Source organism: Parus major, chromosome 5 (assembly GCF_001522545.3).
Source record: "Parus major isolate Abel chromosome 5, Parus_major1.1, whole genome shotgun sequence".
In the NCBI taxonomy this organism is placed as follows: Eukaryota; Metazoa; Chordata; class Aves; order Passeriformes; family Paridae; genus Parus; species Parus major.
This window is the reverse complement of record NC_031774.1, coordinates 4,145,686-4,162,000: the sequence shown is the minus strand read 5'-3', so window position 1 is coordinate 4,162,000 and position 16,315 is coordinate 4,145,686. Positions and strand designations below refer to the sequence as shown.

The 16,315-nt window shown below is 44.0% G+C and overlaps 1 protein-coding gene and 1 non-coding gene across 2 annotated transcripts; both read right to left on the bottom strand.

Annotated features, from left to right (window-relative positions):
* Positions 1 to 4,655: 4,655 nt before the first annotated feature.
* On the bottom strand, positions 4,656 to 16,299 carry EIF4G2 (eukaryotic translation initiation factor 4 gamma 2). Its single transcript, XM_015629649.1, has 23 exons — positions 16,270 to 16,299; positions 16,100 to 16,138; positions 14,487 to 14,551; positions 14,291 to 14,356; positions 13,736 to 13,861; positions 13,277 to 13,379; positions 12,473 to 12,604; positions 12,318 to 12,384; positions 12,082 to 12,233; positions 11,533 to 11,643; positions 10,907 to 10,990; positions 10,725 to 10,823; positions 10,396 to 10,537; positions 10,144 to 10,304; positions 9,595 to 9,708; positions 8,711 to 8,836; positions 8,391 to 8,495; positions 8,091 to 8,306; positions 7,546 to 7,804; positions 7,125 to 7,329; positions 6,473 to 6,684; positions 6,242 to 6,363; positions 4,656 to 5,940 (listed from the first exon to the last, which is right to left on the bottom strand). The coding sequence occupies exons 1-23, from the start codon at positions 16,297 to 16,299 to the stop codon at positions 5,875 to 5,877; spliced, it is 2,802 nt and encodes a 933-aa protein (XP_015485135.1). The 3' UTR covers positions 4,656 to 5,874.
* Positions 9,385 to 9,553, bottom strand: LOC117244620. Its single transcript, XR_004498063.1, has one exon. It is a non-coding gene; the product is annotated as a small nucleolar RNA SNORD97 (small nucleolar RNA).
* Positions 16,300 to 16,315: the final 16 nt, after the last annotated feature.

Here is a 16,315-nt window from a genome sequence, read left to right as displayed (position 1 = left end):
AGCCCAGCCCATGGGGCTGTTTAAGGTTAACATGGCAGCTGAACCCAGGCCAGTTCCTGTTTTGTTGTCGATATTGGGAAGAGGGATTAGCACTAATGTTTCTACTCTTACTCGAGAAATATTAACGACCTAAGCTTAAAATAATCGAGTAACTGAATGGCATTTCTCCAAGAGGAGCAAAAGGAGTAAAGATAAGTGGGGATATACATAACATGTATGTGTGCATATCTGTATAAATAGAAAAACTCAAGGCTTTAATCCTTCCCCTGCTTTATGCCTCTGGGAAGGAACTGGGAAGGAACACTTGGCTGGCCTGCTGCATGTGCCTGGAGCCTTGTTTGTTACTCTGCTGTGGAGGCAGATGACTCTGAAATCTGAAAGAACATGCAGTCATTTCTTAAAGGGTTAAACAAAATCTCTGAAAAAATGCAGATCAAGCCTTCACCTGTCTTACAGTTTTAACTCCATGTACTTTCACTTCTCAAATTTCACTTTGTCCTACCAAAGGAGAAATGTCCATTTTCTAACAGAACCAACTTTATAAACTCCTCCACAGCCATCAAACCAGTTAAAGATCCCTTTTCCTTTCACAAACTTAAGTGGTTTTGTGCAGCCTCTTAGATAATAAAATTCTGGGAATACTTCACACATCAGATTTTTCAGGCACTTCTCCTGCTAACATAAACAAAAACTAAATGCAATCTTGACGTTTTTCTAAACTGCAAAATATTTGAAGATAAAAATCCCCTCAGCTGGCTGCTTTCCTCACTCCAGCCATGTATCCATGCCAAGTGTAACTGTTGCCATGGCTGCTTCGTCAACTCATTAAAAATAACAGTTCGCTCCTCTCCAACAACCCTCCCTTAAAGGAAAGGGATGTGGGCTCCCTAAATCAAACCCAGACAAGCCTGTGGGCCTTCACAGCAGCACCTAAAAGGCACATTATTCAAGGACCTGAAGAGTCTCAGTTCCTGACCGTCAGAGGGAAAGGCCTGAACCTGTTTGAGAGAATTCTTGGTCTTTTAGAAGTGAAGCTAATTCTGAAATGCCAGGATAGGGGTGGAGGGGAGATGGTGTAACTGGCTTGTATCCTGCTGAATAACAAATACAGCTACTTCTGAAGTAATGACAAGATTTTTTGGGGTGTATCTTGTGCTGCATGTTTATAAAAAACCTGAAAGCCACGTTGATACAGTCTCCTTTAAATTACTGTTACACCCTGATGCCTGCAAGTGTAGCTGTGCAGCTTTTCCCTTTCCTGCTGCAGAGCAGAGCTCCCAGCCAGCCGCAGTTTCTGTTTTGTTTCTGCAGATACAAGGTGCAGGAGACAGGATTGCTCCAGGCTGCAGCCCTGCCTGCAGGATCTCAGCCCCTGAACTGAGGGTGTATCTGCCTGCTGGGCAAGAGGACTTGCTGCGTGCTCTGCTTCTCTGGCCAGCATCACTGGAGATAAAAAGGAGCAATGATCAACTTACAGATTTATGTGAGGTGAGGGAAAAAGCCACGACCTTTGTGTGACACTTTGACCCATTCTGCCACTAGACTCACACTCTTGCCCCTTCTCATATTCATTCAAATCATTTGGTGTAGGAGATGCACCGTGGCTTTTTATCAACTTCCAAATATCAACCTCCTCCCAAATTTAGGGGAATCCTTGTGCCACCAGTGGTGCCACAAGCCTCTGCACACACCCAACACCAGGACAAGGCTGGAGCTGAGCAGCATTTGAAGCAAAGGCTGCAGCAAGCACAGCTGATAAATGGAGGTTTCTCAGTTTCTGTGAGCATGAGCCCGCCACCCTTGACAGTGCTGTACCAGCTCCCTGGGAATTCACTTTGGAGAATAAGCATGAATTAGCAATAGACTCTTTTCTAATCAATCTCTGCAGCTGCTTGCCTGGATTGCAAAATAAGCTGTGATAATTCATGGTTCAGATCTGTTCTAAATTTTTACAGTTCAGGAGTGTGCTGAAATGATCAAATTGTTTGGATTTACACACTGATCTGGGGAAAAAGCACTCCAAGTCCAAATAGCATTCAGAGGGAGGCTTCCATCTGCTACAAAAACAGGTCAGATAAGCCACTCTTAAAAAATTTTGTTCTGCTCCCAGCCTTCTCCTTTTTCCCACAGCATAAGGCTTCTTCCTGCACTGTTCCCCAAGAAACAGAACTGCACAGGAGTTATGAAGATGTTTTGAGTTTTAGGAAGTGATCAGGTGATTTGGAACACGCTTCCCAGGGAGAGAGGCTGAAGATGGGGCTCCTGAGCCTGTGTCAGGTTCTTCTACTAGAGGGCTGGAGAGGGACTTCTGACAAAGGCAGGTATTGACAGGACAAGGGGGAATGGCTTCTAACAGAGTTCAGGTGAGACAGAAGGAAGAAATTCTTTACTGTGAAGGTGGTAGACACTGAACAGAGTGCCCAGGGAACCTGTGGCTGCCCCATCCCTGTAACTGTTCAAGGCCAGGCTTAACGAAACATGGAGCAAGCTGGCTGGATTTTCCAGGATTCAATGATCAGAACACATTCCTGTAATTCCCAGATTTCATACCTAAGCTCCACTGCAGCTTGGACAGATGGTGATCCATTGCTGTGAGCAGGGGCAAGGCAGTGGCTGCCCAACTGTGACTCTCTCTAGCTGCAGGTGAGAATTCACCGTGACACATCCTTCTCAAAATCCAGCACACAGCTGACAGGGTGAGGGCTCCTGAACAGGAACTGAGACCCAATTCAGCATTTCAGAGGATCAACTGAGTTGCTCTAAGGGGTAGGAAGTATGTGTAATATGCAGCTTCTCCCAATGCTCCTGGCAGTATAATAATATAAAATATTTTTTAACAAAAATAATATTAATAAAAGCCATTATCATTTATCAGTTACAGTGCTTTAATTTTGAGTGTGACTTTACGATGTAGAATGAAGCACTCTGTTTACATGTTAAGTACAATGCCACTCATAGTCAACAAGAACACAGAAGTGAGACCAACCCAACAGCCATCCCCTGTTTCAGATTAGCCACAAGTTTTGCACTTGAGCACTTAAAAAAACTTCAGCAGCAGTAAAGATCGTGAAGATGTTACCACCTCTCCTCATCTATGGAGAGACCACGTTGATGTGCACACTGCAGTCAGCACCATTTTTACACCAGCTTGAAGAACGCAGACCTGTTCACACTGCATGAGGTTTTTCCAAGTCATGTGATGGCAATTCCACCTTTTTGTGGCATTTTCTACTGTTTATGTTCTATTCTGCATTTTTAGTTGTTCTCTAAGCTCTCTCACAGAGCTCTTACTTAGTGACCAGTTAGAAAGAAGCAGAGCAGCAAAGCCTCCATGCACAGGTAGGTAAGGCTGTAGTAAGGACAGGGTAGACTGGGCAAGAATACAAGGCTTAGTTACTGTGTCAAGGAACCACTCACAGCTGCAAGCTCAGCCTTCTCCAAAATGTGGCAGAAAAGCTCAGCTGCAGGTTCTGGATCTATTCCCAAGCTTCTACTTGCACATCCTTCTACCTTTTCCTCTCACCTCTGGTATAAGTCGAGTTGGAAACCACTCTTTCCTGACTTGTGGTTCCTTCTCCCCATCTTCCCTCTGCAGTGCACAGGAGCAAAATGCAGCACATGCTTCACCTACACATTACCAGATACTCAAGAATTATTATATTCCCACACACCACTAAACCAACCAGCAGGAATAGCAAAGTTTATCCTTAAACTGAAAGACTTGGAGAAACACAACACTATTAGTAGAACAATGGTGAATTTCACTTCACAGCACCTTATTACACTTAAAAATGCAATTCTGGAACAGCATTTTGAATTAATTAGGATTAAATGAACCCTGTATTTGTCCATCCTGTTAAATGAGTATTGAACCACAGAACCGTGGTGCCTACAGCACGCATGCACCTGAGCCTAGTGAAGGGTGAAATCTGCACCCCGTTGTTCTAGCAGTGACTACATCGCTCTACAGACAGGGAAGAGCTGGGAGTTTCAGAAGAACAACATACCATACATGCTCTGGGAAGCCCCAGGCTGTGCTCACCACTGCCAGCCAGGAGCTGCAGCTCCATCACACACAGCCCCTGAACTGCAGCTGGAGCATTCCTGCCTCCTAACTGGACCCCACAGCAGAACCCTGTTCTCCCTCGAACTGCTGGATACACTCCATTTCTGAAATGCAGAGATGGTGCCATGGAATTCTGCCAGCAATGCAAGTGCAACACCCTTTGTGTCATTTGGCTGGCACAGTAACTGGAGTTCCTGGTCTCAAGGTACAGAAGTTCCCAAGGCAGCAGCAGAACTCCCTGACAGACCACAGCTCACCAATTCTGAGACCAGAGCTGTGACTGGAGTTAGGGAGCCCTTCAAAGCAAACCATGACCTGGCTCTTCCAGCCACAGCATTTCAAGATGCCCCATGCCAACTCCAACTCCCCTTTCCTCAAGGCAAGCCGTTACCAGCTCTAGTCCTTTTCTCGGGCTCCACTTCTCCCCCTGTGATGTGTAACACTTGATAGGCTTCAGCACTCACACCACTGGCACACAAAGCTCCAGTCCAGGAGCCACTACCCTTTTGCCATTACAAAAACATCACCTTTCAACAGGTCAAGTCTTGAGTACCAACGAGGACAAAAAAACTCACTGGGGACAAGGTTCTAAGAAGCAAGGTAATTTGAGTATTTAATAGATGACATTTCAAGCCTGTACAATGCAACATCATTCAACTCTTTTGTAGGGTTTTTGCCAATTTGATTTGAGAAACAGGCAGCTAGCAGACAGTGCCACTTGATTCAGAAACATGCACGTGGCCTGGGGGAAGCTCAAAGCATTACCAAGTCAAAAGCACATACTCACTGATAAAGCATACATCGGACCACAAGGCAAACCCCTACCATTTCTTCAGCAGAATTCCATAATTTTCCTCCTGTCACAACACATCTATAGTGTCTCATCTTGTCTGTGACCTTATTTAGAATTCATTTTCATATCCAGACAAGGAGTGTGAAATTAACTTCAGGATGGTTGCAACCTAAGGCAACTCCTACTGATGTTTCCTTTCTTAAGTGAAGAAGTCATTAGCCAAAGCTTTTCTACCGGGAGACATTCAGAAACAAGTCAAGTATCACAATGTTTATTGATAGATACAAGTATATAAAATCAGGGCATGAACATGTCTTGATAAATTAAGTAGACTTAATTTCAGTACTGTAAGAGGGACCAATTCAAATTTCTCACCATGTCATGTTTCACACCCACAAAAACCTCCTCCAAAGGGCCATTAAACCATCTCTTCAGCCGATCAGTTTTTGTGCAAGTAAACTGTTCCTTTTAAAAAAAGACTTGTGCACTTGCCCAGGCTCAAGGATATTAAAACCTAGCACATAAAGCCCATTACTAGAGGTAGAAATACAGGCAAATATACTATTACGGCAACAACCATCGATTACAGTTAAGGATTCTCTGTAACAACCAAATGGATAATCAAATATTGCAACAACTCAAGTATTACACTGAGCAAAGTGCATTTCTACAGTATTCAGTGTTGCTATTCAGTTTCTAACTTAAAAACAGCCTACGATAACTGGCAGCAAAGAAGACCCTTGCAACAGACTGCTTCTGCTCAAGAACTTATGATGTAATTATTGCATGCTGCTAATACACTGTTATCTAAACATTGAAGATACTCTAAAATATTTTTATTGTAGACTATTAAGACATACTACAAAAACCTTTTGCAGAGAATATCCTACTGACATACTTCTGCTTTAAATATTGTGAAACATTACAGCGGAATGAATTTTCGCAGTGGTTAGGTCAAATGCAGTTACATCATAGCAACAGTATGTTTGCACAATTTAAGGCTTTGGCTGGTTCTTTAGTCAGCTTCTTCTTCAGATTCCTCTTCTTCAGCAGTTTCCAGCCAGGTTAACCACTGGTTTACCTGCAGTTACACAAAATTGGTTTAAGGGAGCAGGAACTGTTTCCTCATTAAGTACTTCTGCAGAACACTCATTTTCCCCCAGCTCATTTTAAAACACCTTTCAGCCACACTTCCACTACAGGCCTCTCTAGTAAATAGGAAGCATTTATTTCACCTTGCTTTTAACTCCTTCCTACTGAAATATTCCATGAAGTTTCTAGGTATTCACAAATCTTAGACACTTCAAAAGCCTTCTCAAACACTCCAGTGCAGCAGAAAAAACAAAAAAAAAAAGTCTCTATTCTAATGTTAGCAGATTTACCTGGAATAAAGCTTTGCCTTTCCCTGGAAACTCTTGAGTAATGTCTTCTTTCCATGCCAAGAAGGCTTCTTCTTCAATGATCTCCATGTCATAGAAATGAACAAAGAAGCGCAGTAACATGCCTACAAAAGTGAATTTAAACTTGGTTAGCTTTATAACCTTCTCAACAGCTTACTGCATTTTAAGAAATGTAGGGATAAGCCAATTCAGGCAAGACCTCAATGCACTTACCTTTTGGAAAATTATTGTTGTAGCAGTGCACCTGGAGTGCATATAAAGCACTCACTTGCAGATCAACATGGTCATGGAGGAACTTCTGCATCACCGGCTTGAAGGAAAGAAGCAGCTGTTTTTCCTGCTCGAGCTGCTCTTTAGATGGAGCAGATGAAGAATCCGATTCGTCACTGGGTGGGTTTACTTCACTAGAAATATACTGCAAGAAACTGGACAGAAGAAAAGCCGAGCTAAGTTCTGTAAACTCAGGAGATCAAAGCACTTGGTATTTCAAGTTCAGATAGCTATCACTGCAACTATTCTCCTGCTTACACCTGCAGCGAGGAGCAAGCACAGGGACTTGTTTTGTGCTTGACAGTGCACCATAAAAATCCTTGTTCTGCCTTTGTTACAGCTGCACACTCCAGAAAAACACATGGGTCTAGACCTCCTAAAGAAAACATTTCACACTAATGCAAGCCTGGATACTTGCTTTTCTTCTCAAATACAATGGGCTTTTACTGAAGAAGGTCCACTGAGAACAATCTATCTCCCCATGCACTGCATCTCGGATTTCTGCAGAGCTACTACATTTGAGCCTTTCCAGATTTAGAGCCTTACTGGAAGTTTAACCAAACAAGTACTAAAATACATCAAAACAGCATCTCACCTGGTCATCAATATATTCACAAATCCCTTATCTACATGAAGCTTGGGTGAAATGTTATCTTTAATCCACTTATAGATGGCTTGAGGGGATGGATCTGATTTTATCTGCTTTAGCAGTTCCTTCTCCAGTTTCAGAAGCGGGAACAAGAAGCTAAGCCCCTTCCCTTCCAAGATCTCCAGCATGCGGTCCTTGTTCTGGTCAATTTCTGACAAAGAAATAAAGATAACCTGTAAGGGCTTCTCAAGAGCTGCAAGTGATGGCTCATGGCTCCAGCCACCCCTTAAGGAACATCATTCCTAACACTAATGACAGCCAATTCCACCAAGATAATCCTGCATGTTATTTTACTCTGGCATAAACTAGAACAACATCTCGCTCACTCTAGGATCAGATGACAGAAGAGCTCTGTGGCAACTCTCACCTGGTAACATTTTCTGCATATTCACTTTGCTTTGTTGGAACAATTCTGTTAGCCATTCACGGTCTTGTAACTTAGCTAACTGCTGAAGACAGAGCAGGAAGAGAGGGAAATGGGTGCCGCTTTCCAGTGGTTGAGCCAGTTCGGAAATGCTCACCAGGTCTGAAATAATGGCACGGGCTGCAAACTGTGCTAAGTAGGATTTCACCAATGGGATGTCCACCTCCAGTTTGGGGCACTGGTCCAATACATTCAGAAATGCCTAAGAAACAGTACACACACGAGATGAAATTCATAAGTTATTCTGTTCCTGTGCAACATACTATTCACAGTACATTTTCTGCAATCACTTAGAAAGAGGATCCCAGGTTCCAATTGCCCAAATGCCTTCCTTTCATTGCTTCTTGTGCCCCTCACAGGCTCATGTACTGTTTTTTACCTCCTCAGATTAACAGGACTTAACAAATATCTGCACACTGCCTTCACAGCAGCTACACACCATGAAGAGCAAAGAAACAAGGACTGCAAGATTATCAAGATGACAGTACCTGCATGAAGTTGTCACTGGTGGCTATTCCCTCCTGCTTGAGCAAGCTGATCAAAGTACTTGCTTTCTCTTTGTCCTCATCTGATCTATCTAGGGATTGAAGGATTACTTTGCTCAGCATCTCAGGAATGAAGTGTTTTGGAGCTCTCATTTCTCTCACAGTATTGACAGCCTCATTAGCATTTCCATTGTTCAGATACTCAGTCACAACAGCCTCCTGGAGAGGAAATAAGTACAGTTAAACATTTTTTCTCAAGAGCACATCCAAAGCTCCAAGACTCACTACTGCATGCTAACTTACAGTTTGTTTCAGTAGCTCTTCCTTAGAAGGAGGTGGTTTCTTGGTGGTCTTTGCAGGCTTCTCTTGTATAAGTGGTGGATTTGTTTTAAGACCAAGTTGAGGCGGCTGAAAGAGACCAGAATTTGTTTCTTTATAGCACATCTACCTTTGCTTATATCAAGTTTTACAATACAAAACATAAAGCAGAGAAAACTCAAAATCAGTTTACATTCTCCTCCCAATTCCTGCTCTGTGCCTCCCCTTCCCACCTTTGAGATTAAGTTTTCTAAGCAGGAACAGGAAAGTATAGCAAACAACATACAGGAATTATTTGTATTTACCTGTCCCAAAGGCGGTGTCTGAGTGCGTGGTGGTTGAGCACTGGGAGGAATCATAGTTATCTGGGGCTGAAGCTTTGGCACTTGGTTTTTATTCATTAGAAAAGACTGAGCAGGTCTCAGGCTAATCTGTAAACAGCAAGTCGAAGAAAAACTCAAACTGTTTCAAGTATTCTGACCAACAGTACACAGCCATGGACTCATTCCAACTGATCTCACTGAAGCATGACTCCATTTCTACAATAGTAATACTCAAATACAGATTAAAAGCCACGTATGTGTTCTGCAACTCCCCCAAAAGCAAGTTACTGGCACTTAGTTCAACTGCTATAAAAACCTGGCAATGCTCCTTTTAGATGCAGTATGTTAGAGACCCAAGAAGATAATCAGCACATTTGCCGATGTATTTTACAGCCAAGACAAAACTACCAAACTGCTCAGAAATTGGGATACAAGTCTGGTTAACACTCAAAATCACAATGCAGTTTACTCTGCATTTGAAATTTTGCCTATTAGCCAGTTCTAAACAAAAGAAAACAAAAAAAAATAACCTGGTCCAGCACTTCAGGGTTTCCTGAAGTTTTAATTAAATGTACTGTTATCAATAGGATGCATGGGAACTGATGTCAGAGTAGTGTTCTTGGAACTGTGTGGGAAGGAAGGGACACCCCAAAAAATTGCCCTCATATCTCAGTCTTGCTCATAGGACGCTGGATACCCTAAGGAAAGTGAGGAGGGGTAAAAGGTGAAAGAGGAAGGGACAAAGAAGGAGGAGAATGAGGAGGAGGAGAAAGAGTTCCAGCATTAGTCCTCATAATAACGCGTCTTGCTATAATCATTGGGCAATATTTAGAATAGGCTGTAAATAATGTAGGCATGTCATGTACCTCATCTGCATTAAGCTGTCCTTTCTTAGAAAACCGAGGTGGCATATCCTTCGACTGTCCTTGTTGCTGGGATAAGAGTCCCTGATTCTGGGTATGGTAGAGTTGGCTTTGCCCCTATTTCAGAAAGGGAGATATAGAGAAAGAAGTGCAGATGATGGAGTGGCGTACATCATATGGTAAGTAGTACCAGAGGGACCAGAGGAACAAAGATTCTATTTGCCAGGAAGGGAGAAAGAAGGAGCAGGGGTGGTGGGAGAGTATCATCTATCCCTAAAAACAGGGCTATCTTTTAAATAAAACACACCGTTCTGACCCACCAAAGCCACATGCACCTTTTCTTGCAGTGAAAAAAAAACCAAAAAGTGTCCTTCTTGCATCTTTTGTACCATTCAAAAAGTGGTTTAGAATTTTTGTATCAGCTGAGCATCAGTTATCAGAGTCAATTCTGAATAGGTCTTTCAACATAAACAGACTACAATCCATAACATACGCATCTCAGGAAGTGCTTCTAAAAACAAGCTCAAGTCACCATGCCAACATCCTCCTTACCTGACTTTTCAGAAAAGATTTGCCTAGGTCTCCAAACTGGGATTGAGCAGAAGGCATGAGGTGACCCCCATGGCCATTGAAGAGTTGGTTTGAACGATGGCGTCCCATGGTGGGTGAGAATCTATCCTGAATAACCCCTGGACCAGTACCAATTCCGCTACCTGGATTAGCAATGAAACAAATGACTGTTTTAGTTCCTACTCAGCACAGCAGAGCCACAGCCATCCCAGCACTCCTGAGGTGTCAGTGTACCTGGCATTTGTCCAAACATATCAGCAAGCCCTCCGAGTGGGTCCCTGTCAAGTTTCATCCTGGGTGGCATAAAGGGTCCCTCCAGAAAGAAGTCGCTTCGCATCCCTTGAGACATAGGAGCAGGAATAAAAACTCCCAGATCCTTTAAAACAGGAATTATAATTTTGGTCAGTTTTGAACAGCAGTCCCAAGAAAGCCAAGTTTTTAGCCCCCAACTACACAAGTCCATCTGTTTTTCATCCTTAAGCCAACTGTCACTCTGTGAGAACTAAACTACTCCCAAGTGCACAGCACCAAGCCAGGCTCTGGACCTCACATGCAACACTCACTTTTACTGCATCTTGACGGATTTGATTGATAGTCTTTGGTCCATTGTCAAGAAAAGCTTTGCGAGGAACCCAGTTGTGTTCTCTCAACTCCACAGTATCCTTGAAACAGAACAGGATATTAGGAAAGGATTCAAGACAATTTTGCAAGAAAAAAAGAGAAGGAAGCCATTTTATCATCATACCTGCAGCAGGAAACGAATCCTTGCTGGCAATTCCTTACTTGACATCAAGGAGCGCATACGGGCAAAGTACTGATCCATTAAGGACTGGGGGAACAAAAGTTACAAGCTGGGATAATTCTATCAGTGCCTTGAGTGTTTTCACTCAAGACTGTCAAGACAAAATAATGCAACAAGCTGCCCTTTCCTGCCATCTCCAGCTCCTTGACGAGAAAGTTGAAAGGTCTAATGCATCAAGGTATTTGAGTCAGAAACAAGCAACACAGCCAAAATTCTGTTCATTTTAAGCTTACATTCCAAATTCCTGTCCCTCACATCACCTAGTTAGTTCCTCAGCACATCTTTTCAAGCAGTGTTTAGAGAAACAACAGTCTCACTTTTATGTCCTGATGACCCCAACTACATCTTTGTGAAATGTTTAAAACAACTTTAAACATTTAAAACTGTTTCAAAGATTGGCTTTTTTCTATTAAGAGAATTGGTCTAGGAGCCATAGTTGGCACTCTTTTCTCTGAAAAATCAAACCTCTGTTTTGTACTTATGAATACTGAATACAGAAGGTTCAGGCAATGAAAAGTCTTAGCCACACAATTTAATTAGGTTAATGACTGCACTGGATAGGCACATACCTTGGCTTTCGCATGATCTAATCTAGGTCCCACTGTCCTCATTATCTGACAGAGGCACTCCAAATCCTCCCCCATATCTTTGAGTTGAACTCTCTTCTTCTTTTCCAAAAGCTGAAAAATTCAAGGAGAAACTTAGAATTTAAAAACTTTATAAATACAAACTTTGTACACTGACACATACAAAAACACTGTTTTGTTCTGAAGGCAAATGGACTTAAAAATTGAACTTTAGGAACTGCCAATTCATAAGTGTATATACTTTGAAGCACCTATGGCACACTTCTGTCTACACCAAATTACATTCTCCCTTGGAGACAAATCCTATGGCTTTGAATAAAGCTGATTTTACTTCTCATTCATGCCAAAAGGCAAAAGATAATAGTCAAGAAACATTTATGTGGCATTTTATGCTCCTGCTCTAAGACTCCCAAAGCAGCATTAACATTTGCTTTTTTTTTTTTTTTTTTAGGTTTTTTACGTTTTGGGGTTTTTTTTTTTACAGTTTTTAAGCTGTTTTGCTCCTAGCCCCCACCCAATCTGAATACTCACTGTTTTGATGCACTTATGAAGGATAGATTCATGAATAAGATCAAGCTTGCCAAGTTCTCCAATGAATTTGATGTTCCCCAGCATCTTGATCTTGGCAATGGCTCTCTGTTCCTCCTCCTCAGGGAGGAGGGGACCATCGTGCTTATCATAGACTGGAAAACAAAGAAGCCTGTTTTACATGGCTGTGGGAAAACATGACAAAATGGATTCAGTAGTAAAGCGGTTCTAAAACTTACTATCAACATTTCTGGTTCGGTTTTCAAATTCATCTTGAAGTTTAGATATTAGGAGGCGTCTGAATGTCTACAAAAACAAAGAAAACAGTTAAGCTCATCAGGGCAGCCACAAGTGCATGCAAAATTTACCATTCCAGATTGAGAGATGCACTCACTGTGCTTTGCTTCTGTCCTGGATGACTCTCTGCTGATGGGCCATCAAAGTTGGGTGCATCTTCTGCCAGTCGCAGACATAGTTGAGCGTACAGCGAGCTATACTTGGGCTCTTCAAGGGCTTTGTCTACGATCTACAGAAATTCAGGTTGAGCAAGGCAGCAGTAGGGTACTTTTGTTATTAGCAAAGTGAGTTACAAGACACAGAATGGACTATACTACCACTCTCATTTAAAGTATCCTGTTTTCTGCTGAATCAAAGACAAACAGTGTAGTACAACAGCAGTCTTAATGCTGAAGCAAAGGATGAAAACCATTGCATGCTACTGAAAAGCTGTATCCTTGGCTAAAAAAACCATGAGTTTATTATCCCAACACCTAGCTCAGTATCACCAATCTGATTTCGTTTAAAAAAAGTGATGTAACAGTTACATCAGTGTCCCAGGAGGTCACCAGTGGTAGCCTTTCCAAAACCAAGAGCCTTGCTCCTCAGGAAAAGAGGAAAAAGGGGAGGCCAAGCAAATAAGACAGCTAACTAGCATCTTAGATTATTAGAAAAATAATTATAGAACCCCCAATCACATTTAGTGATTGTGGAGACTTCTAAATAAGAAACTTGAAGCATTAAATCTACTTCCTCCCTATTAGATCCTTTTTTACACAGAAAGCAGGGGTGGGAGGTGGTGTTTGAATAATCCAAATACACAAAAGCATTCATGCTACTTCTGTATCCCATCATAACCAACCAACCCCCTGCTTTTTAGCATGCAAGAAATTTGTAGTTATAAGAAATGCAACCAGCTTACCAGCAGTATGACCCCTTTTAGGATGAGCTTAGATTCTACACCCACATTGAGGAGCTCAAGGCATAGCTTGTCAAACTTTTCAGGAGTAAGCTTATTTAGTATGCTACAGAGGAACAAAAACCAAAAACACAGAATATACAGATTGTAAGCATGCCATGAGTCACTTTAGACTCAACTTTTCTTTTCACTTTCTAAGTCTATTAAAAATTGAAAAGTGCAATTTCCATTCAACTGGTTTTTTTTGAGATCTTCAGAGTGTGAACTATCACTGAAAATACTAACCTGCTTACAAGAATTATTTTAAGTGTTTCTTGCTACTATGTTATCAGGTTGGTTCCTTGCTAAAGTCAACACCTCCCCCAAACTCAAGGCCCACATCTTCCTTTCCTCCAGCTCATCTCTTACGTACACATTGTTATTGAAAACATAAGGAAAGAAGTAATTTCTTTAAGAACTTACCCTCTTACTTTCCTGAAGATTGCATCATGTCGTTCTTTGTCGTTTGCGGAGTCGTCATCTCGTCTAGTGCTTCGTGAAGGAATCCATTTCTGAGCGTTTTGCCCTGGGGTTTTCCCCAGGAACTCGCTACAAAATTTTGAAGAATAGGGTTGTTAAAAAACAGAAACAAGTGATTGAAAGAACTGCCCTTTTAACCTTTCAGTGTTGCCTTACTCAAACCAATTCCATTACTTGCTTTATTAAGAGCTTACAATTGCCCCTACCAACACTGCAACATCTGCTGCACAGAGAAGTACTCAACAGCAACAATCCCTGGCACCCAAAAAAAAAAAAAACTCGTCACATTTCTTAAGTTAAATACATGAACAAGCCCATGAACATCCTACCGACCGTGAGGTACACTTTCAAGGGCACAGACTGGGAAACATTCAAAGGTCTTTAATTCAGTGGGTATTTCTGGTACAATTTTAAAGCTAGCCTATTTTCAGTTCTACATTCACTATCAAGCATACTCTGACTTTGAAATCATGCAAATCAAAGAGCAAGATTACATACCTGTTGCTGGCAGTCTTGGGATAGTGCTGAGGTGCACCCCTACCACCTCCTCCGCCTGAAGAAGCACTGTTAAAAACAAACATGGAATCCTGCTAAGTCCAAATAGCTCAGTTTTGGTATGAACATTACACTAATTCAAGATCTCCTCAAAGGAGATTTTCTATTAGGAGCTACTTATCAAACAAATAAAAGGTACCTGAAACGAGAAGCACCCCCTTCTGCAATCGCACTCTCCACTTTGGCGGCTTGACAACGAAGAATCTTCAAAAGAATAAAATTAAATTGACGGGGTAGGGAAAAACAAAACCTAGAAAGACAAACCAAGCATTCATATTATACTTGTTTACTATGAGCCATACCGTCTCAATTTAAAAAATACAGATGTATGCTTGAGAATGATAACCGAACTTTACAACAACTAAGAAAACTTTCATGCATGCAATACTGGGGACAGTCACAGAAAGGCCGATTTCATCATTTTAGCCATGTTTTCCAACGAGGGTGAGGGGAAATATACAAGGGAATCATGGACTGAGCAAAACCCTCAGGTTTACCCAAAAGCCAAGAGTCCTCCCAGCAAAGAACTAAAGTACTTTTTTTTTTCTGATTCGAAAGCACAATGAGTCCTTTATTGACGTTACTTAGAAACTCTGATTTATAATGGTACGACAAAGCGGCCGAATTCTAAAGTGAAAAGCTTTAATCAGACAACAGAACACAAGCTTAATGTAGTAAAAGGCGCGTATTCTGCGTCCAAATGCCGTACTAAGCTACCAAATCCACCCACCACCTCAACTTTCAGCTCGCAGAAAGAACCTCAATGCACTGTTCACGTAGAAGAAAGGCGAGTACGAGGCCACAAACGCCCGGGGGACCGAAGCCTGCAAGTGTCCCGGATGTTCCCGGAGCGCTCCCGGAGCCGAGCGCGGCCAGTGCCCCCCGCCCGCCCGGCGCGGCCACGAGCGGCGGGGACAACATGGCGGCGGCGGCGAACAAAAGGCTCGGCCGCGGAGGGCGCCCCCCGCAGGCGCCGCGCTGCGCCGCCGCACCCCCCGCCCCGCCCGGCGGGCGCCGCCCGCTGCCCGCGCCCGCCCGGCTCTTTGTTCTCCGCCGGGGCGCCGGGCGGGATCCGCTCCCCCGCACCACGGCGGCCGCCCCGGGAGGCACGAGGGGGAAAAGCAGGCGGTATCGCCCCGCATCGCGGCGCCCGAGCCCCCAAACAGGAAACGTGGGCGAGGCTGCTGCCGGCTGACGCGGCGCTTCGGCAGCCCGCTCTCCCCTCCCGCGAAGGAAAGGCAGTGAACAATAGTAAAAGGAGAGTTAGAAAATCATCTCGTCACCTCCCCACCGGCAATGTGGATCCTCAGACAGCAGCCCGTTATGTGTAACCGCGGCTACTCCCTCCAAGGGAAACCCGGGGGGCAGTGCGGCCGCCCGCAAACCGCGGCCAGACCACCATCCTGCAGCCGACCCGAGGCAACTAAAGGCATGGCCCGTACGGACAGGCACTGCCCGATCCCGTCTCCCTCGCTCTAACCTGAAACGCCGCCGCTCAGCCTCCCCTCCACGCCCGGCGAAGGCTGCCAAGCTCCTCCAGCCCTTCGCTCAGAGGCGGCGGGGCTCGCAAAGCCGGCAGCGGGAGCGGCCGCCGGCCCGGGCCGCCATTTTGTGCGGGAGAAACAAGACAAGCAACTGACAAGAAAATGGCGGCCAGTCCGGGCAGCCGCCATTTTAGGCTGCAGCTGCAGCAGTAGCCGCTCACTCCCGGCCCCAAACCCGCGCTTCTCCCGCTATTCCCGCATTTCTCACCTTCCCTAAGGCCTTGTCAGCTTCCCCGGGTCCCGGCGGCTACCAAGGGCAGGGGAAAAGGCAAGAGAAGGGGGGGGAGGGGAAGGGAGCCGGGGACCGGGGCTGGGGAGGGGAAGGGGGGAGCGCGCGGGACAGGGCGAGTCTCCGAGTCACCACAGCAGCAGCAGCACCGGCCCGACGCCTCCCCCCGCCACCTCCATAGAGCGCCGACCGCCG

Bases quoted from the DNA above. Each gene is read 5' to 3' on its own strand.
- EIF4G2 (XM_015629649.1), bottom strand. From the start codon at position 16,299: ATGGAGGTGGCGGGGGGAGGCGTCGGGCCG. The intron at 9,709-10,143 runs GTAAGGAGGATG...TTTCTGAAATAG, and splicing joins AATCTTTTCTGAAAAGTCAG to GGGCAAAGCCAACTCTACCA. The intron at 8,307-8,390 runs GTAAGTTAGCAT...TTTCCTCTCCAG, and splicing joins AAGAGCTACTGAAACAAACT to GAGGCTGTTGTGACTGAGTA.